Raw genomic sequence first — 22,434 nt, forward strand, 5'->3', positions numbered from 1 at the left:
AGAGATCTTTTCAAGAAAATTGGAGAGATGAAGGGAACGTTCAATGCAAAAATGGGCATGATAAAGGACCAAAATGGCAGGGACCTAACAGAGGCAGAAGAGATTAAGAAGAGATGGCAAAATTACACAGAAGAACTATACAAGAATGAGCTTAACGTCCCTGATAATCACAATGAGGTGGTCACTGACCTCGAGCCAGACATCCTAGAATGTGAAGTGAAGTGGGCCTTAGAAAAGCTGAGCAACAACAAAGCTAGTGGAGGTGACAGTATTCCAGCTGAGCTATTCAAAATCTTAAAAGACGATGCAGTAAAAGTGCTACACTCAATTTGCCAGCAAATTTGGAAAACTCAACAGTGGCCACAGGATTGGAAAAGATCAGTTTACATTCCAATTCCAAAGAAAGGCAGTGCCAAAGAATGTTCAAACTATCGCACCATTGCACTCATTTCTCATGCTAGTAAAGTTATGCTTAAAATCCTACAAGCTAGACTCCAGCAGTATGTGGATCGAGAACTACCAGAAGTACAGGCAGGATTTCGAAGAGGCAGAGGAACTAGAGATCAAATTGCCAACATACGCTGGATCATGGAAAAAGCTAGAGAGTTCCAGAAAAACATCTACTTCTGCTTCATTGACTATGCTAAAGCCTTTGATTGTGTGGATCATAACAAACTGTGGCAAGTTCTTAAAGAGATGGGAGTACCAGAACATCTTATTTGTCTCTTGAGAAACCTATATGCGGGCCAAGAAGCAACAGTGAGAACTGGACACGGAACCACTGATTGGTTCAAAATTGGGAAAGGAGTCCGGCAAGGCTGTATACTGTCGCCTTGCCTATTTAACTTATATGCAGAGCACATCATGAGAAAGGCAGGGCTAGATGAATCAAAAGTTGGAATTAAGATTGCTGGAAGAAATATCAACAACCTAAGATATGCAGATGATACCACTCTAATGGCAGAAAGTGAAGAGGAACTGAAGAGTCTCTTGTTGCGAGTGAAGAAGGAGAGTGCAAAAGTTGGGTTGAAACTAAACATTAAGAAAACTAAGATCATGGCATCCGGCCCTCTTAATTCCTGGCAAATAGATGGGGAAGAAATGGAGGTAGTGACAGATTTTATTTTCCTGGGCTCCAAGATCACTGCAGATGGGGACTGTAGTCAAGAAATTAAAAGACGCTTGCTCCTAGGGAGGAAAGCCATGGCAAATCTAGACAGCACACTAAAAAGCAGAGACATCACCCTGTCAACAAAAGTGCGTATAGTCAAGGCTATGGTCTTCCCAGTTGCAATGTATGGCAGTGAAAGTTGGACCATAAGAAAGGCTGAGCGCAAAAGAATTGAGGCCTTTGAACTCTGGTGCTGGAGAAGACTCCTGCGAGTCCCTTGGACTGCAAGGCGATCAAACCGGTCAGTCCTAGAGGAGATCAACCCTGACTGCTCTTTAGAAGGCCAGATCCTGAAGCTAAAACTCAAATACTTTGGCCACCTAATGAGGAGGAAGGACTCACTGGAGAAGAGCCTAATGCTGGGAAAGATTGAGGGCAATAGAAGAAGGGGACGACAGAGAATGAGGTGGCTGGATGGAGTCACTGAAGCAGTAGGCGTGAGCTTAACTGGACTCCAGAAGATGGTAGAGGACAGGAAGGCCTGGAGGAACATTGTCCATAGGGTCGCGATGGGTCGGACACGACTTCGCAACTAACAACAACAACAACAAACCTTAAAAATCTCAGTGTACTACTCTGTATCTCCTTTTTACTTTTGCCTTTCCCAGACATATGCCAGAGCATCTTGTCTAAAAATATATTTTCCATATGTTAATAGTACTATTTGGAGACCATCCCAAGTCACTCCACCTTATACTACATGGAGCACAATACAGATCTTCACTGTATGATTCTCATATTGCCCTCATATCTTATCAATTGTGGTGGAATTTTATAAGCAAATGCACAACCATGGTTTGATACAGGGAAAAGATGATTCAATTTGATTTAAAGGTACCTATATATAGTGGCTACCGCAGTAAGCTGGACCTGTTTTCATTATTATTTCTGACATTTTCAACAGCCAGACAATGATAGATCCCACGTTTTACCCAGTAATTGCACCATGGACATGCCCAGCATCCGGCAGAGTCAGCTGAACCTTGAGAATGCTCAATTTGCCTTCCCACACAAACTTCACCATGCTAGACATATATCACTCTGTGTGTGTGTGTGTGTGTTTGTGTGTGTGTGTGTGTGTGTGTGTGTGTTTATGTATTTGTAGATTTAAGCTCACTTTAGCAATCCTAATGGTTTCCGCATTGCTAATTGATGGTAGCCATCAAGGAATTAAGCACTGATCTGAGGATGGGAAAGGTATGAGCGAGCCTGCACTTAATAGGGGAGGAAATAATTACTTTGCAGAAAAGATTATAGTGCTGAGAAAGAGGGGGAAAAATAAAAATAACCCAAGTTTGATTTTGTTTAGTTAGGATAGGACAGAGAGAGATATAGACCAGGTCTCAAGAACCTGTTAGTCTGTCTTGCTGCAATAAACACCCCTGGAATCTCTGATGTGCACCTGCAAATGCACATAAAATTAAAGCGCCACACATGGCCCTGAGGTCCAAAAGAGTTGTTCATGCCTGCCACAGGGGGTATTCCAGCAACTGGGGTTCTAGGCAAGTCATACAATTCCTTTTTTATCATCCTGACATCCCTAAATTCAGCAATCCCAAATATAACAGCAGATCTAGGGAGAAGATTTTGTTTTCGAAAAGGAGTAAATATTCACTTTTAATTTTTTTCTTCAACATCTGGTGCCCTATGGAACTTGGTGCCCTATTAGGTGACTGTTTTATTAACCAATATGGACAGGTCATCCTCGATATGGCCTGTTTTGGGGAGTGGAAGGTACCCACATTATAGACTTCTCAGGATTTAGAAAAAAGGGGTTTGAAAAATATTACAGGGCTGGAACATTCTCATGTATCAGGAAAGCAAGAAGCAACCTTCCCAGGCTGCTTCAAATACAAATATCCAGCTTCAAGATTCTGCAACCTATCCCCCTTTTTAATACAGTAAATCTGATTAAAAAGGCTCAGAATCTAGCCTTTTGTGGTTCTGAGTGGCTGTTATGGGTTTAACAGTGTCGGTACAAATCAGGCTTCCTCATTATTTTCTTTTTGCTGATTAATAACATCTTTCTCATTTACTATAACTTTCCAAATTTATGCTGACTGCACAATTATCTTTTTTTCTTATTTGTGTCATGTGCCTTTGTTATTTAAGTATGCATTTGTCTTGGGCAATTTTTAATTGGAAAGGTAGATTACCTGCTAATACAATTTGTTACCCACTTCCACTGGAGACAGTAAAAGAGTTCAAAAACAGGTGCTTTAGACTGTTTTCCCCTGAAGTATCTGCCATAACGAGCATCTTAGTGCTGTGGGACTCTTTTGGTTTTTACGAGCACTGTCATTTTACCTTAGTGCAGTTTACCAAGTTATTGCTGATGGCCTCTTTTACAGAAGCAAACTTGTAATTCAGATCCAGGCAAAATTAATGCACAGCATAACAAAACAAAATCAAAAGATGCTGCAGGGGTATTCTACAAATTACTTTATGGCCCATGGTCTTTGTTCTGACAACGACATTGGGATTACATCCAATATATAAAACCATGCAGAAATATGTGAAAGTGAGATTATGACTCTCATTTTTGTTTTGAGGCACTTGTGTTAAAAAAAGGACTTTAATGCAGTGGCGTAGCGTGGGTTGTCAGCACCCGGGGCAAGCACCTGGCCGCTGCACTGTCCCTCCCCCAGATAGTCCCTCGCTCTCTCTCCGCACCGCACCGCACGCCTGGCACCCCCCCCTCCACAGTGGGCGGCGACCCGGCGGCTCGGATCGGATTCGCACAGCCAGCACTGCAGTGAGAGAGAGTGAGTGAGCCAGGCAGGGGCAGAGAGCTGCGAGTGCGAGCGCCCCCCCCCAGATGTTGCGCCCGGTGCGGCCGGCCCCCCCTGCACCCCCCACGCTACGCCACTGCTTTAATGTGAGAAGACTTCAGAATCTATCAGTTTCTTTGTATGTGTACTCAGACAGCGGCTCACACATTCAGTGGCCCAGTCCTGCCTGGCAATAAATAGGGAAAACAGGTCTTCATTTCAAAGGCATGAGCTTAATAAAAATCTTGTAAGTCAAATAAATGTCTTGGAGATGTCCTTTTTCCCCCCATTCAGTTTTGCTCCACGGCAGTTATACACACTATATGGAAAGGCAGGACAGAAAGTTAAAGGCAATTTAAAGCACAACTTTTCTCGGAGAGTAATAAATCTACAGTTGCTCAATGCACAGCTAACAACAAAGTGGCATAAGAAGGATACCTAACCATAGTGGAAGAGTAGATGGAGCATCTTACAGGAAGATATCAGTAGTGAAAAAAGTACCTGTCCAAGAAAAAAGCCTGTTTGACAGTCACCGTTTCTTGAGCCTTACAGAGTGACTGATGACCTGCTAAGGTGGCAGAAAGACTAAAGATGATCTTACAGGCATATATATTCATGAAGACCAATCTGGCTTTCTGCCAAAAAGACAGCTAAGAGATAAGATGAGGACTATTTTAAGTATCACTGAATATTAACAATACCATAACGACAAACAGGCAGCTCTAATATTCTTAGATGCGGAGAAGGCCTTTGCAATCTAAACTGGGTTTTTATGTTTAAAGAAATGGACTTTGGAGAAAACTTTATTCAAGGAATCAAGGTTGATTGTACATCGCAGCAGGCAAAAATAGTTATCAATGGTGACTTAACTAATTCATGTGAAATTCAAAAGGGTCCGAGATAAGGATGCTCCTTGTCTCCTCTGTTTATATTTGTGCTGGAAGTTTTGAACAGACATGTTAGGTAAGATGATAAAATAATGGGTATAAACATCAAGACAGAAGTTTATAAATTGAGGGCATTTGCTGATGATTTGGTTATATTCCTGCAAGACCAAAAAATAAGATAGAATATTTGATGAGTATATTAAATGTGCTTGGGGCTTTAGCAGGTTTTAAAATAAGTAAACAGAAAACAACAATGTCGATTTAAGAATATATCATCTCAGGATTGTGATATATTGATTAAAAAGTCTGGTTTTAAGGTTGAGAAAAAGGTGAAATATTGGGGGTGTTATGTTGACAAACACAAATACAAAACTGTTTCAAAATAATTATGTGCCTCTCTGGAATGATATTAAAAAAGATTGGCAGAGATGGGACAAATTACATTTATCACTGGGTAGAATTTCTGTAATTAAGACGAATGTTTTACCAAAGATGCTCCTTCTGTTTCAGACATTACCAATACTTGCAACTGACACTGTGATTTTGGGTTTTACTGATTAGATTGATTTGTTGTTATAAAGATGACTAGTTTATACTATTATAGAAAAGTAAAAAGTTGTTGTTTGATGTCAATGCCTTATTTTACTGCAACAAGAGGGAGTTGGAAGTCAATGCCTTTTTTTACTTTCTCCCCACACATCTCTTTTTCTCTTCCCCTTGCCTTTGTTTCTACTACTTGCTTTTGTATTTTCATATTTTATACTATAAGCTACTAAAGAATAAATACGTGATGACCTGACAAGGTGAGTCACTTCCAGTGATAGCCCTCCAAAGAGAATTGTGGCTGCTGCCGATTTTTTCTATTTCACCATGACTGCATGGTACTTGACAGGATTACAGGAGTATATAAAGGATATTGAACTCCAAAGTCCCTTATTTCCTCCAGAAAGAAGAAAAGGACTTTCCCAGAAAACATTTTGCTTCACTCTGTCAGGCTCCAAACTTTGGAGTAAGTACTTTTATAATGCTTTATGACTTCTTCCAGGTGAGAAATGTTCTTCTTGCTTTTATGAGTATTTTTTTTAAAAAAAAGGTAAGTAAGAAACAGGGATGCGGTGGCTCAGTGGGTTAGGACGCTGAGCTTGTCGATCAGAAGGTCGGCAGTTTGGCGGGTCGAATCCCGAGTGCCGTGTAACAGAGTGAGCGCCTGTTACTCGTCCCAGCTTCTGCCAACCTAGCAGTTCGAAAGCACGTAAAAATGCAAGTAGAAAAATAGGGACCACTACGGTGGGAAGGTAACAGTGTTCCGTGCGCCTTTGGCGTCTAGTCATGCCGTCCACATGACCACGGAGACGTCCTCGGACAAGCGCTGGCTCTTCGGCTTTGAAACGGAGATGAGCACCGGCCCCTAGAGTCGGAAACGACTAGCACGCATGTGCGGGGGAACCTTTACCTTTACCTTTAAGAAACAGGTGCAAGGCCTTGATTAAGGGCAGAGGAGAATCTGGAAGTCTTAATGGACTGCTGGAAGAATTTGAGCTTCATATGTTGCTGTTCTGCAGAAAAAGACTTACAAAGAAACTCAGGGCTATGGTTTTTTTTTCTTCTTTTTTCCAAGATAGAATAACTTTGAAAAGTAATAAATGCAAAGAGCAAAGCAGGGATATTGTTGGAAAGACACTCCACAATGTTAATCTAAAGCTGGAGCATTTTTTTCCACTGCAGACAAAAGATTTGCTTGGAATAATAAGAGCACAGCTGTTAAGAAAGAAAAACAAGTTTTACAGTTAAGCAACCACAGAACTGAGCAATAATCAGATCCAGCTCTGCAGAATGGTGCTTAGCTAATTTAACACCTCCTTTCTATTTTTAATCACTGCTATATTTGTTATTTACTCAATTAAAAATTATTTAACAGTTTGCTGGAGACAACTACCAAGGGACAGCCAGTTTTCTACTGAGATGCTAGAGTTACATGGAGGGTTTCTTTCAGGACAAAGGCTATGAGTTCCTAATCAAGAAACACCTCCACCCACCCACCCCACACATACACCATCTTAGAGTGTTGGGAAGTAACTGCAATGCTGTTTATGAAATACTCTTATTCTAGATTGGAATCACGATTAGAATCCTATCCAGAACATGACAGGTCAATCAGAATCATTGGTCCAAAGGTGTTACAGGAAGAAATACCTAGGTGAGTCAGCAAATGTGTAGGTTACAGGGAAAGTAACGTTGCCCAGGGGAGAGGGCTTACTGCTATAGTCTGCTACCTACTCCATTCTTCACCTGCTATAGCGGATAGGGGTTCACAACTCAAATATATGTTCTTATATGAAAGTTATCTGTCAATCTGCAATGCCGTGAGAGGGAGAGATAAAATTTTCTATAAGAGAAATCATGAAGAAAAGCAGCATCTTCTAAGCAGACCTTATATGAAAGTGGCATAAACTATCTGTCTGTCTGTCTGTCTGTCTGTCTGTCTGCCTGCCTGCCTGCCTGCCTGCCTGCCTGCCTGCCTATCTATCTATCTATCTATCTATCTATCTATCTATCTATCTATCTATCTATCTATCTATCTATCTATCTATCTATCTATCTATCTAAATTTATATGCTTCCTATCCAGAGGAGGAGACACAAAAGCTTAACCGCTGTTGTGCTTTGGCTTTGCCGAAAGAAAGGAAGCTAGAAGGAATCACCTTCTCCTCCCACAATATGGACAACTCAGGAACAAGAAGACTCTTATCTATGGACTCTTCTGGCTTAGCCATACAGCCGTGCTACTTCCTATTAGCTTTCTGGACAAAACTATCTACTTACTTTGTAGATGCAGACCACAACCCTTAGCAAAACAACTGGTAAGTCAGCTGAGGTACAGAATAATTCAAACAAGAATTAATAGGCACTAAAAAGTTAAACAAATGAAGGACATTATTTTTCATGGTCATCATAACAAATAGCCTGATAATGAATTGCAGGTGTTAATTTTGGTACCCACATTTTATAGATATAAATCTGTGGGTTAGCAACTGGGTACAGGCATTTTCACACTTGATTTCTACAGTTCTGCTGTGCCAGATGCTGCTGAATGATTCAGGATTGCGCTTATGAAGCACTGTAGGAAGTGATTTGTATAATTAACAATCGTCCTCGTTTAAAATATTTTCATCCTCCTGATTTCTGACATTTTCTACTTTATAGAGATTAAATTATATTTGAAAATAATTAAGATTAGCATGGCATTAGTTAAATTGCATTGCTGGGTCAAAGTGTCCTAATTACTACCAGCCAGATAGAATTAATTTCCAAAACCTTCATAAATCACACTTTACTTCTGCCAGTTTTCCAGGAAGCAACAGTGGACTGAAGACGGTTCTTTGTAAAGTGGCACAAACACCATCCAATGAAGGGCTCACTTCCTTGGAATTCCTCTCTGGAGCAAGAACCGCCCACAAATGTTCCACTCAGAGGTTCCCCATGAGGAGATCATAAGACATTGGTCTGCTGTGGGCCTTAGAGTTTGAGGGCCGGGGCTAAGCCGCACTTTTGGTGCCTTCAGATGGATGCTTCCTCTCTTAACCACCTTAGGAAATTGCTTGTTAATGGCTTTTTGATTGTTAAGGATCTTCAGAAGAGCAAGTTTCATTACATTGGGTGAGTTTCCTTCTATCCTTGATGGAAAATGCAGAATTGACTTGGGAGGCTGGTGTGTGGTGTAGTTGGTTCACATGGTGTGGTAGGATGGAGGGTTTGTTGTCACTGTGTGTTGGGGGGTGAGAGCACGGGGGGAGGCTCAGCTAATCTCAATGTACACATGTTGTACTTTGACAATAAAGGTTTATTATAAAGGTTTATTATTAAAATGTTTCATGCACATTTAAGGACTTTAAAAAGGTTTTTTTTTGGGGGGGATAAACAGCAAAAAGGTAACTAGAATATTGTGCAGAAGAGTAGCACAACCTGGGAGAAGAGTTAAAAGAGGGATCAGTCTAGACTCTCTACTTGTGGGACATTATGTGAAGGGATTAGAAATCAAACTTTTTTAAAGTTAGCAGAAGGAATATAAAGTGAATTTATTTGATTAAGGTTAAAATATACATGTTATTATTCATGTATAAGATTCATGTTACATAAGCTATTATAGCTCTTAATAAACCTCTATTAGAATGAAAAGATAATTCATTTATTAATCAGATATGGGAAGAAGACATATTTTAGTGAAATATTAGAGAATATGATAAATTACTATTGTTATTTGTACTTATCTGGAGGGAGAAAGGAGTAATTTCTTTATATAGTTTTATTTTTTATTATATTTTTTCTCTGTACTTTTTCTTTTTTATATTATTGGCTTGTATTCATTTTTATCTTTTATTTATTTATCAATCATACTTATATAGTCACCCATCTCCTAAGAGATGCTTCTGAGTCGTATACAACAGCAAACAAATATTTGTAAACTTTAATAAAAATATTATTTTAAAAAGTGACTATAGTTTATTTCTTGCAGTAGCTTACACAGAAATGTGTATATCTGAAGAAAAGATTTGGTTTTATGGCAATTGATGTAAAAAGGTCTATTTTTTGCAAAGGTGAGGAATAGGGTAGTGTGGATAATGAAATGTTAAGAATATCAAGGTGTTTGCAAGGCCCAGTTTCTGCCATGCCACGGACCGGTGCCAGTCCACGGACCGGGGTTGGGGACTCCTGGCCTAGGCATCCCATCAATGGGCAGAGACTCACCAAACTGACCCCTGCTGACCTTCCCGTGTTTTGCAGCCTCTGAGCATTCTCAGTTAGGAGGGAGGTGGTACTACTCCAGGGGCTAATGATAAAAGGAAAGAAACAGTAGTAACAGCTGCTAGTAGTCAGGCCAAGGTGGATGGGTATGCTGTATGTGGAAAAGTGTGTGCTTCTTAGCCATGTACACTCAATCTACACAGGCAATGATAATGTTTCAAGAAGCACTGAGAGTAGAGGTGATAATTGCCTGAGGTTTGGTATCACAGGCACAGGCAACCAGGTACATCCCATTTGTAACTTCCAACTCTGAGCAGATATACTGAGCAGATAACATGGAACAGCTTTTCTTCATATACTTCTCATGCTTTTATAGTACTGAAAAAAGGTCACAAACTGTTTTGATGAAAAAGATATACTGGGGTTACCTGCACTTTCATTTCTCGATCTGTATCCCAGATTCGGATAATGCGCACATCTCCGGAAGTCATGAGAAGTCCAGTTTCTTGTTCCCAATCCACCACCATTCCTGCTCCTGGGAAAAGACAAAGCACAGCACACGTTATTTTTTTATAAATATGCAGAGCCAAAGAGAGTTAACACTCCTATATATCTGGTTCCCAGTTCTGAATTCTGCTAGAATTATAAATGGCTGCTCTGAAAATCCTATCGAAAAACAAGTGGATTCCTGGATCTGGGCAAATAAAAATGGATCTACAATAAGCATCATCTGCTTCTTTTAAATTTCCCTCATTCGATTTCAACTGTGGTGTAGTAGGAATGGTAAATGAGATATCAAACAAAGCCTGCTGACAATTTAAGTCAGACTGTATCTCATTTCAGATATAAAGATTTGCACCAATGTAGGCTAGAAAGAGAACAAAGCCCTAAAATGAGTATGTTGTCAAAAGGAAAACTGAGGAGCTGCAGTGTGGCGAAGGAAAGAAGGGAAAGGAAAGCGGGTCCAAAATTAGAGCAAGAATATTTGACAAGCCTTCCTTGTTTTGCTAGGCGAATGAGATAGCAACAACATTTTCTATTTTCCATATGAGCTATTGACAAAGATTAAACCAGAGAATAATGCAAACAATCAAAGAGAAACCAAATGTTTCCTCATTTTTCTCCCTTAGGGGTCCTACAAGATGCTAGTCTTTTAAATAATAATACCTATTTGCAAGCTACTTTGCATGTCATTTTAAAATAAAAGTTAAGTTGTTTTTATTTTATTTGTGCCTCTGAGTCATTGTTGATCCCTGGCATCTGCTCAGACTAACCTCTGCAGTTTTGTTGGCAAGGTTTTGGAAATGGTTTGCTATGACCTTTTTCTTAGGACCTGGGACAGGATGAGAACTCACAATCTGGTTTTTAGCCTGCTGTCTCAACCGCTACACTCAGCTGGCTCAAATAAAAAGTAAACCCTGCATTTAAACTGGTCAAAACTCTTTTGTCAAAGTTCACTGTTGTTCTTTTTCAGTTGAACCTAGCCGGTCACTAATTCAACAGAACTGACCTCTGTCCTAATTCAACAGAACAGAACTGACAGAACAGAACCTGGCATACTGAACTGAACGTTTATGTCAGGGCTTTTCAACCAGTGGTATGGGTACCACCTGTGGTACACTGGCACCTGGCAGGTGGTACGTGACCATGCTAGAAAAGTGGTAGCAGGGGAGGGGAATGAGCTGAACCGGTGGCAGATGGCTAGAGCTGCAGGGCTGTCAGGGCTCAGCAGAAGCGCCAGGATCAGCGTCAGGTTCCAGCTGGAGCTTGGCGCTGATCCTGACACTTCTGAGCCCAGAAGACGTGCCAATCAGCTGGAATGTTGCAGCATCTCCAGGGTCTTGTGATTTACATTCAGATGCTTGGCAACTGATTCATATTTATGACGGCCACAGTGTCCCAGGGTCATGTGAAGTGACCAAAACCTGCTGCAACCACCCAGCAGATGGGAGGAATAAAAACCAAACACACCCCCATCCCACCCCCACTGCCAATCCTCAACAGAAATGCTCACAACAATGAAAACCTCGGACAGGAGGAAGAGCGCTGCCAGGCAGGTGTCTTGCTCGGCTGTGGCTTGGAGGGCACTTTTTTCAGTGCCATTGTAACTTCGAACAGTCACTAAGCGAACTGTTGTAAGTCGAGGACTACTTGTACTGTACTTCATCACTTTTCCTCTTTTTTGGGGGGGTTATCAAGTTTTTGACACCTTGCTTGGCGACTGGTGGTACTCGGGTGTTGCCATGTCCTAGGTGGTACAATGGGTGAGAAGGTTGAAAAACCCTGGTTTATGTAATGGTTTATTTTGGATGGTTGCGTTTAAACCAGAATGTTATGATTTCTGAATATAAAAAAGCAAAATATCTATAGAACTATCCATATTCATTTATTTGTCCAGCTTGAATTTGGGGGGGGGGGAATTTGAGCTCTAGGATCATGTTGGCATAGTAAACCTTACTTTATAGTTTACACTCCTGGTGCAGAGGGAAATGTAAAGGCTTGCTAATGAGTAAATTCTATTTCTGAGGTTGCTGTAATACTGAATATCATAGAATATCTTTTAGTTCCTGGTTGAATGCTATGACTCAGAGCGTGAGTGGATTCTCAGGCATCAACCTTTTTTGCTTTCAAGGAAACATAAAGCTCAGAGATATTGCACACAGTTCTAAACAAAATGTATTTTGCAGAAGGGATAATACTCCAAAATCCACATCCAAATCAAATTTAGACAAATTGGCCTAGCTAGAAAAAAAGAACCTAGAACATTTACAAATAAAAGTGACTGAAATAATCGTATCATAGTTACGATTAAACACGTGTCAATTAAGAACATAAGTCTGGAGAAAAGTGTTCTATGGTGGCATAGGAATGCTACAAGGATTTCTTTTCCACCTTTTTGGTACTACCTAGGCTGCTATTACACGTAGGTTCACTGGTGAGGCTTTTCTCCTAGGTAATGGGTTTATTTTTCCTCACTGAGAGTAAATGTTGAAAAGCAAGCATGAGCCAGCATCACCAAGGATACCCAGGGCATCTGCATTATATGCAATAGCAGCCATGAACCTGGGAAAATGAGAAAGTTTTCAATGACTTTGACCTCATTGTATGCTGCTCAAATATACTCCTGTGGGGAATCTACCATCTTTTGTTCCCTGGTGGAAAAGCCTCCAACAGATTATTCATATGTCGTATTGTCTAATATTGTCAAAGAGATATGCATGGACTTGATATTACAGTGTGCAGATACATGGTTCAAAGCACAGGAGAAATGGGTGCCTTGCATTAGTACAACATCCTTCTTGTTTCTAACCAACAAAATCCAAGGGAATCTGAGTTTCCATTCCCATACCTAGGTAAGCTTCTTGGCAGGGAAATCAGGCTGTCATTAAAAAAGGCTTTGGAAGAGGAGACGATTCATAATGGTCTCTTCTGCAATTCTACAACACAGAAGGCTCCTGTTAATTTCTCCGTCACATCCACCAGGACATTTTCAGAAAGGCAATGCAAAACACTAGCTATGGTTGGGATTCCCCCTCACAGCAAGAAAAGGCCGACATTTCTTGTCAGAAAATCAAATCAGACTCTGGTATTTGCCAACTGTGACACCTGAAATGGCTCCCAAATGTATAGTGTAGTGGGGAAGAGTAGAAATCAGAGTGAAATCATACAATGGGATTATTTTATGCCAGCGCCACTAAAACACTGAACTGATGAATTTTTGCAATATAATAAATGACAAAGAAATGCAGTCTATCTTTCTTTGAATTACATGTCATTCTAAAGGTTATAAAGAAAATGCATCTTTCTGTCCTGCTTCCTTTCAGTCTGTAGCCAGAGCCATCACTAACACTGGGATATTTTGTTATAGACAATTGTGCAAATGAAGACCCTTGATCTTTGATTTGCTCCTGACAGCTTTTGAACCTAATAGAAGAAATAGAACTGAGGGGAAAGGAAAGGACAAGTTAAATTGACAGTTTAGATCTCTATCTGGACACCCAAATTGATTATTCCTTTAGCTTCCCTGGCAGCACTGAAGAATGCAAGAGATCTGAAGCGAGTATGAAACTAATACTTTGAATGATAAGCATTTTCTAAACAGTTTGTGTTCGCCATCTTGTTTATGGTCTGCCTGACAAAGTAAATCCAGCAGGATCAGGCTGGATGGGGGCTTGTTCAGTTTTAGCAAGGAGCACTCTGTTAAGTAATGCGAAATATGCTAGCTTTTCCATCATTCCCATTTAGGGGAAGGCTCCTTTACATTTGCAATTGTAGTCCAGTCTGCAAATACTTAGGAGTCTATGGTTGTTTTTGCATGAATGTATAAGCAAATTAAATGAATAAAATATTAGCAGAGGTGAGAGTAAGGAACTTGCCAACCTATCCCATTTCTGGACGCAGGAGATTCTGATAAAGGATGAAATTCAATGAAATTCCTCAAAGTATTCTGCTCCCCCACAACCAACCTTGCTACTCTCCTCTGAGTTGTATGAAAGATGTCAGCACAACCTTTATCTTGCAGACTCACAGAAATCTGAGAAAGCAGAGATAGACAATGCTCTTTTGCAGTTCAGTTCCTCATAAGATACTGGGGCTGGCAATGCTACAGAGGGTTGCTGCCTAAATAAGACTTCGGTTAGTTTTAGCCTGATGCTGAATCAACACCCTCCTATTGTAGCACTCCTTCTATATCAGGAATTACATCGATTCTGTTTGGAATATAACTTAAATTCTTCTGCTTAGACAGCACTTTCTATCTTGATTATTAGACTTTATATGACCAAAGTGGGCTTTCTAAGATGCTTCTGGTTACCCTGATGAATATTAATCAAGACAAAATGAATATGGTGCCACAGTTTACTAGAGTTTGTTCTTGTCAAACAGCATGTAGCATAGAGCAGGGCTTTTCAACCTTTTCACCCATTGTACCACTTTTAGGATATGGCAACATCCAAGAATCACCACTCACCTAGCAAGGTGTCAAAAACTTGAAGACCAAAAAAAAGAAAAAAAGCGATGAAGTACAGGTAGTCCTCAACTTACAACAGTTCACTTACTGACTGTTCAAACTTACAATGGCACTGAAAAAAGTGCCCCCCAAGCCACAGCCGAGCAAGACACCTGCCTGCCCGCCTGGCGGCGCTCTTCCTCCTGTCCGAAGTTTTTATTTCCCCCGCCCTCTGCTGGGTGGTTGCAGCAGGTTTTGGTCACTTCATATGACCCTGGGACACTGTGACCGTCATAAATATGAATCAGTTGCCAAGCATCTGAATGTAAATCACAAGATCCTGGAGATGCTGCAACATTTGAGCTGATCGGCGCTTCTTCTGGGCTCAGCAGAAGCACCAGGATCAGTGCCGAGCTCCAGCTGGAGCCTGATGCTGATCCTGGCACTTCCGCTGAGCCCTGACAGCCCTGCAGCTCCAGCCATCTCTCGCTCAGGCTTGTGCGGTGCTGCCACCGGTTCAGCTCATTCTCCTCTACCCCGCTACCACTTTTCTCGGATGGTCGCGTACCATCTGCCAGGTGCCAATGTACCACACGTGGTACCTGTACCACTGATTGAAAAGCCCTGGCATTGAGGGTCCTTTCTAGAGTATCTAGAAGTGACTATAATGATGCTTTTCTAAGAGCCTTCATGAATCTGCGGAACCATTCTGGTCCCTTCTTTTTACAGAAATGATGTATGATGTTTTTATTCTGTCATTTATCTTCCTGACTTTGACAATAATTAAATGAAAATCTACTCCTGCTGAAGCCTCACTTTCTCTGTCTGTAAAATGGGATTTATAAAGCAATTATTTCTCTCCTGTGAAATGGGTAGCACATAAATAAATGTTCATGAACAAACACTGTTGAGAAAAAGTCTTCTCTTGCAAAACATATTGGTGTGTAAAAAACTATTTGAAAAAAGCACATAAAAACAAATGCCTATGCAAATATAAAACATTGCATATTTCTGGAAACTTGAGAATAGTTATTTTTATCTTTTTTAAAAAATAAAAGAAGCAAAGATCCAAACTCAGGGGTTACACTAAAAATGTAACAGACCATGAACAAAATGTCTGTCTATATTTGCATTTAGTTCTGTTTTTTTATATCCTTCCCCAGTTTTATCCTTTGTCGGTAGTGTGTTCTGGATTCTTAATTGCTTTTTTTTCATGGTGAGCAACAGAAACCACAAGGGGAAAAACTCTAAATGCAACAAATGACTAGAAGAAAAAATAATTCTCAGACATGGCTTACATTTATTATATCCCACTGTGTTTCTGAAAGCAAATCTCTTTCTTAGTTAGGGTCCTTCAACAAGCTGCACGGGAAACTGTTTGACTTTCTCATTTTTCAGTCAGACCATCTTACTTTATAAAGAAGATACTGAAGGGAGAAGCCCTGAGGAGGACTAACAAAATCTAGATACCCAACATGGCAACACAGAACCAGAGGTCTTGGCATTGCTGCACTACTTGCTAGCAGTCACCTATCAGATATGAAGTACTAGACTAACAGGTCTAGTACTTCATATCTGATAGAACCAATTAAAAGAATCTTCTTCTTCTATATAGCATGGGTGTCAAACCTGCAGGGTCACGTAATGTGTCACCACGTAGCGCAACTTTTTCCCCCTTTGCCGGAGCTGGGTGGGCACGGCTTCCATGTGACACATCCAGCCCGTGGGCCGGCAGTTTGACACCCCTATTCTATAGATCATCAAATGACCAAAGGGAAGGAATCCTGATTTTCTTGAAATGTGCTGAAGCATAAATGCAGCCCATTTTTAATGGTTACTCTCCTGATAATTTGCTACTAAATTAGCAAATAAGATAATGCTATCCTTCTACTGTTACAGGATCTTCTGGATTGGTGGCAGGGAATGGGAGTGGGTGACAGTGTGTTTCGGTGGATATCCTCATTTTTCTGCAGCTGGTTCCAGTCAGGGTAAGAGGGTGGCCGTGAGAGGTTGAACCTGAAGCCTGTGATTTGTGGGTGCCACAGGTGCCAACATTTTCATGTCCTGGTATATTATCTATGAGGCTACTAGGAGAGGTCATCATCAATATGCCAATTATATTCAATTGTTCATCATGACCTCTGGCCAGACAAGCAATGATATCCACATTTGTATTATTGCTGCAGCCTCTGGAAGTCTGTATAGGGCAGAATAGATTCAAACTCAGGTCTAGCAAGGCTGGGTAGCTGTGGGTTCCTGGGCCGTCTTATTCTGGGGACCTTCCATGTCTTGCAATGCCCCACTAAGGCCTGGTGTGCAAGTGGCAGCTGAGTCCATGAAGGTCTTTGCACTCGTGCAGTTTGTATGCCAGCTGCATCCTTCCCTGGACTGGGAGGCCCTCCTTAGAGTTACCCCTGTTTTAGTTGCCTCGAGGGTGGAATGCTGCCATGTGCTGTACAGAAACTGCCCCTGAAAACCACGTCAAAGCTTCAGCTGGTCCAGAATACAATGGCATGAGCAATGATAGGCAAACCTCACTAGCTTTCGCTTCACCTTCCATTGTGTATTGAGTTATGAGAATAACCCTGAGGAAGAAATGGAAGAGCTGCAGCCAAGGCAAGACCAAATAAGAGAAATCTGAGCTCAGAGCAGGAATGGAATCAGAGGAAGCATCTCAGACTGGATCTTCCCTTGTTCTCTTTAGGATAAAGGCAGGGAAGGGGAAATATACTCAGAGTGGCAAGATTCTGTCACTGCGACCCTACAATAAAAGTAGTTTTGGTAATTGTAATTTGGCATTCAGATCTGGTCTACCTCAGAAAGCTGACATCTCAGGAATAGTGTCCTAGTGGGGAGTCATATGATCCCCAACCTTTACACCTTTAAATGAGCCTTAATTGACTGGGCTTCTCTTTAAGCCTTGAATTACTGTGCGGTCAGACCCCTTTATGTCAAGTGGTGTTTTGTGGATTTCCTCCCTCTGGGCACAACACGTCTTCAACAGTTTTTATTTTGCAGTTGCAAGAACCATTTTAGAATCAGGAGGCCTCGAAAAGTGAGAGATAAATAAATCAACGCTTTAGTTTTAACAGAATGTACCATAGCACTGACTTCTTAGAAGACACAGTTCCAGGCACAGCAGCCTCTTTCTGACAAGTAGTGAGCAGCCGGGCTGTCTTTTAGTCCCTTGATGAAACAGAAGACCCTCCAGTACCACAGCCTGATCAATTTCTGCATCATTCACCACCAGAGGGAGCCACATGCTAAGAGCCAGGATGGCACAGTCTCCCTCCAGCCTTAAAAGGACTGCAAGGGATTAAAACCTCTCACAAGAGATGTTTAGATGTTATTTTTGCAAAGTCACCTACAAGACATTGAAAGTACCCATAGATAAGTATTCCCTAATTACAAGCATATATAGAAGACTGTGAAATTATAATAAAGAGAAAACTGCCCACAACCAGGAGCCAGGTGGCCACTTCAGGGCAAACTAATATTTATTTAAGGAGGTCAGAGATGTCTAGTGGTTTTTAAATAGGAAAGTGTAACACTATTGACTCGTGTTCACTTCTCAAGTTTCTTATACCTTGAGGATGAGTACATTACTGACCTCTGATTTTTTTTTTAGTTAAAAAAGGAAATACAAACTTTTGGTGGGATGCTAGTATAAGATAGACAAGTGAGCAAGATGTTTTGCTGACCTCCTTCAGAGCCTTTTGAAACTATGTTTTTGCATGCAACTTATCCTTGAACAATTAGTTTGCTCCTTTTTTCCCCCCAAGGTCTAGATTCTTCTGTTAGAGACAAAACTTTTGGTTTGTTTATTTGTATCCTGCATTTATTATCTTTACAAATAACTCAGGGTGAAAAACATCCAACACACCTTCCTTCTATTTTTCCCACAGTAAAACCCTGTGTGGTAGGATGGGCTGAAAAAGAGTGACTGACCCAAGGTCGCCCAGTTGTCTTTCATCGCTAGGGTGAGACTAGAACTCATGATCTCCCTGTTTTTAGTCTGGTGCCTTAACCACCAGAAAGGGACGCGGTGGCTCAGTGGGTTAGGACGCTGAACTTGTCGATCGGAAGGTCGGCAGTTTGGCGGGTCGAATCCCGAGTGCCGCGTAGCAGAGTGAGCGCCTGTTACTCATCCCAGCTTCTGCCCACCTAGCAGTTCGAAAGCACGTAAAAATGCAAGTAGACAAATAGGGACCACTATGGTGGGAAGGTAACAGCGTTCCGTGTGCCTTTGGCATCTAGTCATGCCGGCCACATGACCACGGAGACGTCCTCGGACAAGCGCTGGCTCTTCGGCTATGAAACGGAGATGAGCACCGGCCCCTAGAGTCGGAAACGACTAGCACGCATGTGCGGGGGAACCTTTACCTTTACCTTAACCACCAGACCCAACTGGCTCTCCTTGATCGCACTCCCAATATTCAGACAGCAAGATTTAAATACACAAAGATGCATCCATCATTGGTATGAGTACCGAGTTCAGTTGTGAGAATAGAGACTGTGACACTCTTCTCTGCTTCCATGATTGTGTAGGGGCAATTATGCTGCCTCTGTAAACAGCTTAAAGAGGGTTGTAAAGCACTGTGAAGCGGGCCCGAGATAGGGGTTATTCCTCTGTCCTGGTCCTATTAGATCTCTCAGCGGCTTTTGATACCATCGACCATGGTATCTTGCTGCGACGTCTTGAGGGGTTGGGAGTGGGAGGCACCGTTTTACAGTGGTTCTCCTCCTACCTCTCGGGCCGTTCGCAGACGGTGTTGGCAGGGGGGCAGAGGTCAGCCCCTAGGCCCCTTAGTTGTGGGGTGCCTCAGGGGTCGGTACTCTCACCCCTCCTGTTCAACATCTATATGAAGCCGCTGGGTGAGATCATCCATGGTTTCGGGGTGAGGTATCATCAATATGCTGATGATACCCAGCTTTTCATCTCCACTCCGAACCAACCCAGTGATGCCCTTGACGTGATGTCCTGTTGCCTGGAAGCGGTACGGATTTGGATGGGGAAGAACAGGCTCCGGCTCAACCTGGCCAAGACTGAGTGGCTTTACGTACCGGCATCTTGTTTAGTCCAAGAGGTTCCATCTTTGGTCATGGGAGGAGAGGTGTTACCTCCCGTTGATAGGGCACGCAATTTAGGCATCCTTCTGGATTCACGACTCAGTTTTGAAGATCATATTGGAGTCGTGGCCAGGGGGGCATTTGCCCAGGTTCGCCTGGTGCGCCAGTTGCGCCCCTATCTGGACCGAGATGCCCTACGTACAGTCACTCACGCACTTGTTACCTCCCCTATAGATTACTGCAATGCTCTCTACATGGGGCTGCCCTTGAAGATCACCCAGAGGCTCCAGCTGGTGCAGAATGCGGCCGCGCGGGTAGTGATGGGAGCATCCCGATACTCCCATATTACACCCCTCCTGCGTGAGCTGCATTGGTTACCGGTTGTCCTCTGGGTGAGATTTAAGGTGCTGGTACTTACCTTTAAAGCCCTACATGGCTTAGGCCCGGGATATTTGCAGGACCGTCTGCTGCAGGGAACGATCTCCCATCGCCCAGTACGCTCACACAGAGAGGGCCTCCTCAGTGTGCCGTTGGCTAGACAATGTCGGCTGGTGACCCCCAGGGGGAGGGCCTTCTCTGTGGGAGCGCCAGCCCTATGGAACCAACTCCCCCTTGAGCTCCGGATGGCCCCGGATCTCCGGTCCTTTTGCCGCGGCCTTAAAACACTTCTTTTCCATCAGGCTGACCTGGACTGACGACAGGGATTTTAAAATGTTTTTTAATTTTTAACTTCAATTTTAATTTATTTTATTGGGGCTGTTAATTTAATTCTTTTTAACTTTTGTATCGTTGTATTTTATTGTTGTTAGCCGCCCTGAGTCCTTCGGGAGATAGGGCGGCATATAAGTCCCAATAATAAATAAATAATAAAATAAATATAAGTCTAAGAGCTATTGCTATTGCTAAATACAGGTAGTCCTCGACTTACAACAATTCATTTAGTGACCACTCCAAGGTACAACGGCACTAAAAAAAGTTTTCAGAGTTAAAATTCAGGCGCTTGGCAAGTGACTTGTATTTATGACAGTTGCAGTGACCCTGGATCATGTGATCCCCTTTTGCAACCTTCTGACAAGCTAAGTCACTGAGGAAACCAGATTCACTTACCAATCCTGTTATTAACTTAACAACTTCAGTGATTCACTTAACAACTGTGGCAAGAAAGGTTGTAAAATGGCACAAAACTCACTTAATGTGTAAAATTAGTGCAGGTTCGCATCCCACCAGGCTCAAGGTTGACTCAGCCTTCCATCCTTCCGAGGTAGGTAAAATGAGGACCCAGATTGTTGGGGGCAATTAAGCTGACTTTGTAATAATGCCGCTTGGGGTGTGTGTGAAAGCCCTAATAAGCAGGCATATACATAGAATGAAGGCTACTGCTAAGCTTGTAAGCCGCCATGAGTCTTCGGAGAAGGGCGGGGTATAAATGGAATTAAAATAAAATATAAATAAATAAAATAAAAACAGAAATTTTGGGCTCAGTTGTGATCTTAAGTTGAGGACTACCCATATACCCCTGTTGAGGACCACGAAGCCTATCCCTTCCTTTCCCAGTGGGAGCCATCTCTCCCTATTTGAAAGACACAAAAGGGGGAGACAGGCCTATTTGTTCTGCCAGAAAGTCTTTCTGTACTAATTCCATAATGTAAGAACAATGCTTGTGCTGTCTTGTGCAAATGTATCCTTGAAAAGAACCCAAATATAACCATGTGAAGGCTGTTTCTTTAAATGTAACTGAATATAATGGCAACTCAAGTCTCTGATTCTGGTCTTTAACGAAGGAGAGAGTGCCAATTGTCCTGCTCCAATTACAGAGCCCCCCCCTATTTACTGTAGGTGATTCCCAAACTGTAATGTTTTCTATGGATAGTGTTGTAGGTTTTATTGCTGGTTTGCTTTTGGACTGCAACTACTCATGCTATATGAAATTTATTATTTATGGCTTTTGATTTTATCATGATGTAAACCACCTTGGAAATCAAAGAAAAGGCAAAGCAATGAGATTCTACAAACATACATCACCCTGGAATCCTCTGGAGCTCAAGTGATCTAACATGTTATGTTGGGATGATTAGATACCCATGAGCGACACTGCTGGAGGTGCCGTGGTAGGATATCAATCTTAAAATCAACAAAGGAAGAAAATAAAATATTGAACCTTACAACAGGAAAAAGAAGAATGAAGGCAGGAAAATTCAACAATTTTTTCTTATATTGCTAAAAACTCATTTCAGAAACTAATTTTCAGGGTTTATCAGTTAATGTATGCAGAATGACCCCATTGTTTGATTCACCTGGATAGTTTTACAAAAAATATATTTTTCATCTGTTGTTTGTGAACACAACCATATGAATATCAATCTGCTTTGGGATGAAAGACAAAGAAGAAAATATCATGAAAATACTAAGGCAGTGATAATTCACTAACATTGCGAGCTGGATTTGAGCGTTGGAAAAAACATAAAAGTGGGTTATGCTTTCAAAAATAAACACACACTTTAGAATTTGAAATGTGCTCGCACATTTCTCGTAGGGAAATCTGATACTGCCACCGCCACCCTGTATTGTGAGAAAAATCTGCTCATGGAATCTATTATGGTGGCTCGGTGGTACAGTGGTCAGAATGCAGTATTGCAGGTTAACTCTCCCCACACACCAGGAGTTCGATCCTAACAGGCTCAAAGTTGACTCAGCCTTCCATCCTTCCAAGGTGGGTAAAATGGGGACCCAGATTGTCTGGGGCAATATGCTGGCATTTGTAAACCGCTCAGAGACTACTATACTATGGGACAGTATATAAGTCTAAGTGCTAATATGCTATTGCTGTTATCAGATCCTGGTCCTG

General features: G+C 41.8%; 1 protein-coding gene across 1 annotated transcript in view; it reads right to left on the reverse strand.

Annotated features, from left to right (window-relative positions):
- The window catches only part of RPTOR (regulatory associated protein of MTOR complex 1), a 437,560-nt gene that overhangs the window by 30,498 nt on the left and 384,628 nt on the right, over positions 1–22,434 (reverse strand). Inside the window, exon 30 of the mRNA XM_081318296.1 lies at positions 10,000–10,106. Coding sequence (XP_081174422.1) covers positions 10,000–10,106 — 107 coding nt within the window. The remainder of the gene's footprint in view (positions 1–9,999; positions 10,107–22,434) is intronic.

This window comes from Vipera berus, assembly GCF_964194415.1.
Source record: "Vipera berus genome assembly, chromosome: 2".
In the NCBI taxonomy this organism is placed as follows: Eukaryota; Metazoa; Chordata; class Lepidosauria; order Squamata; family Viperidae; genus Vipera; species Vipera berus.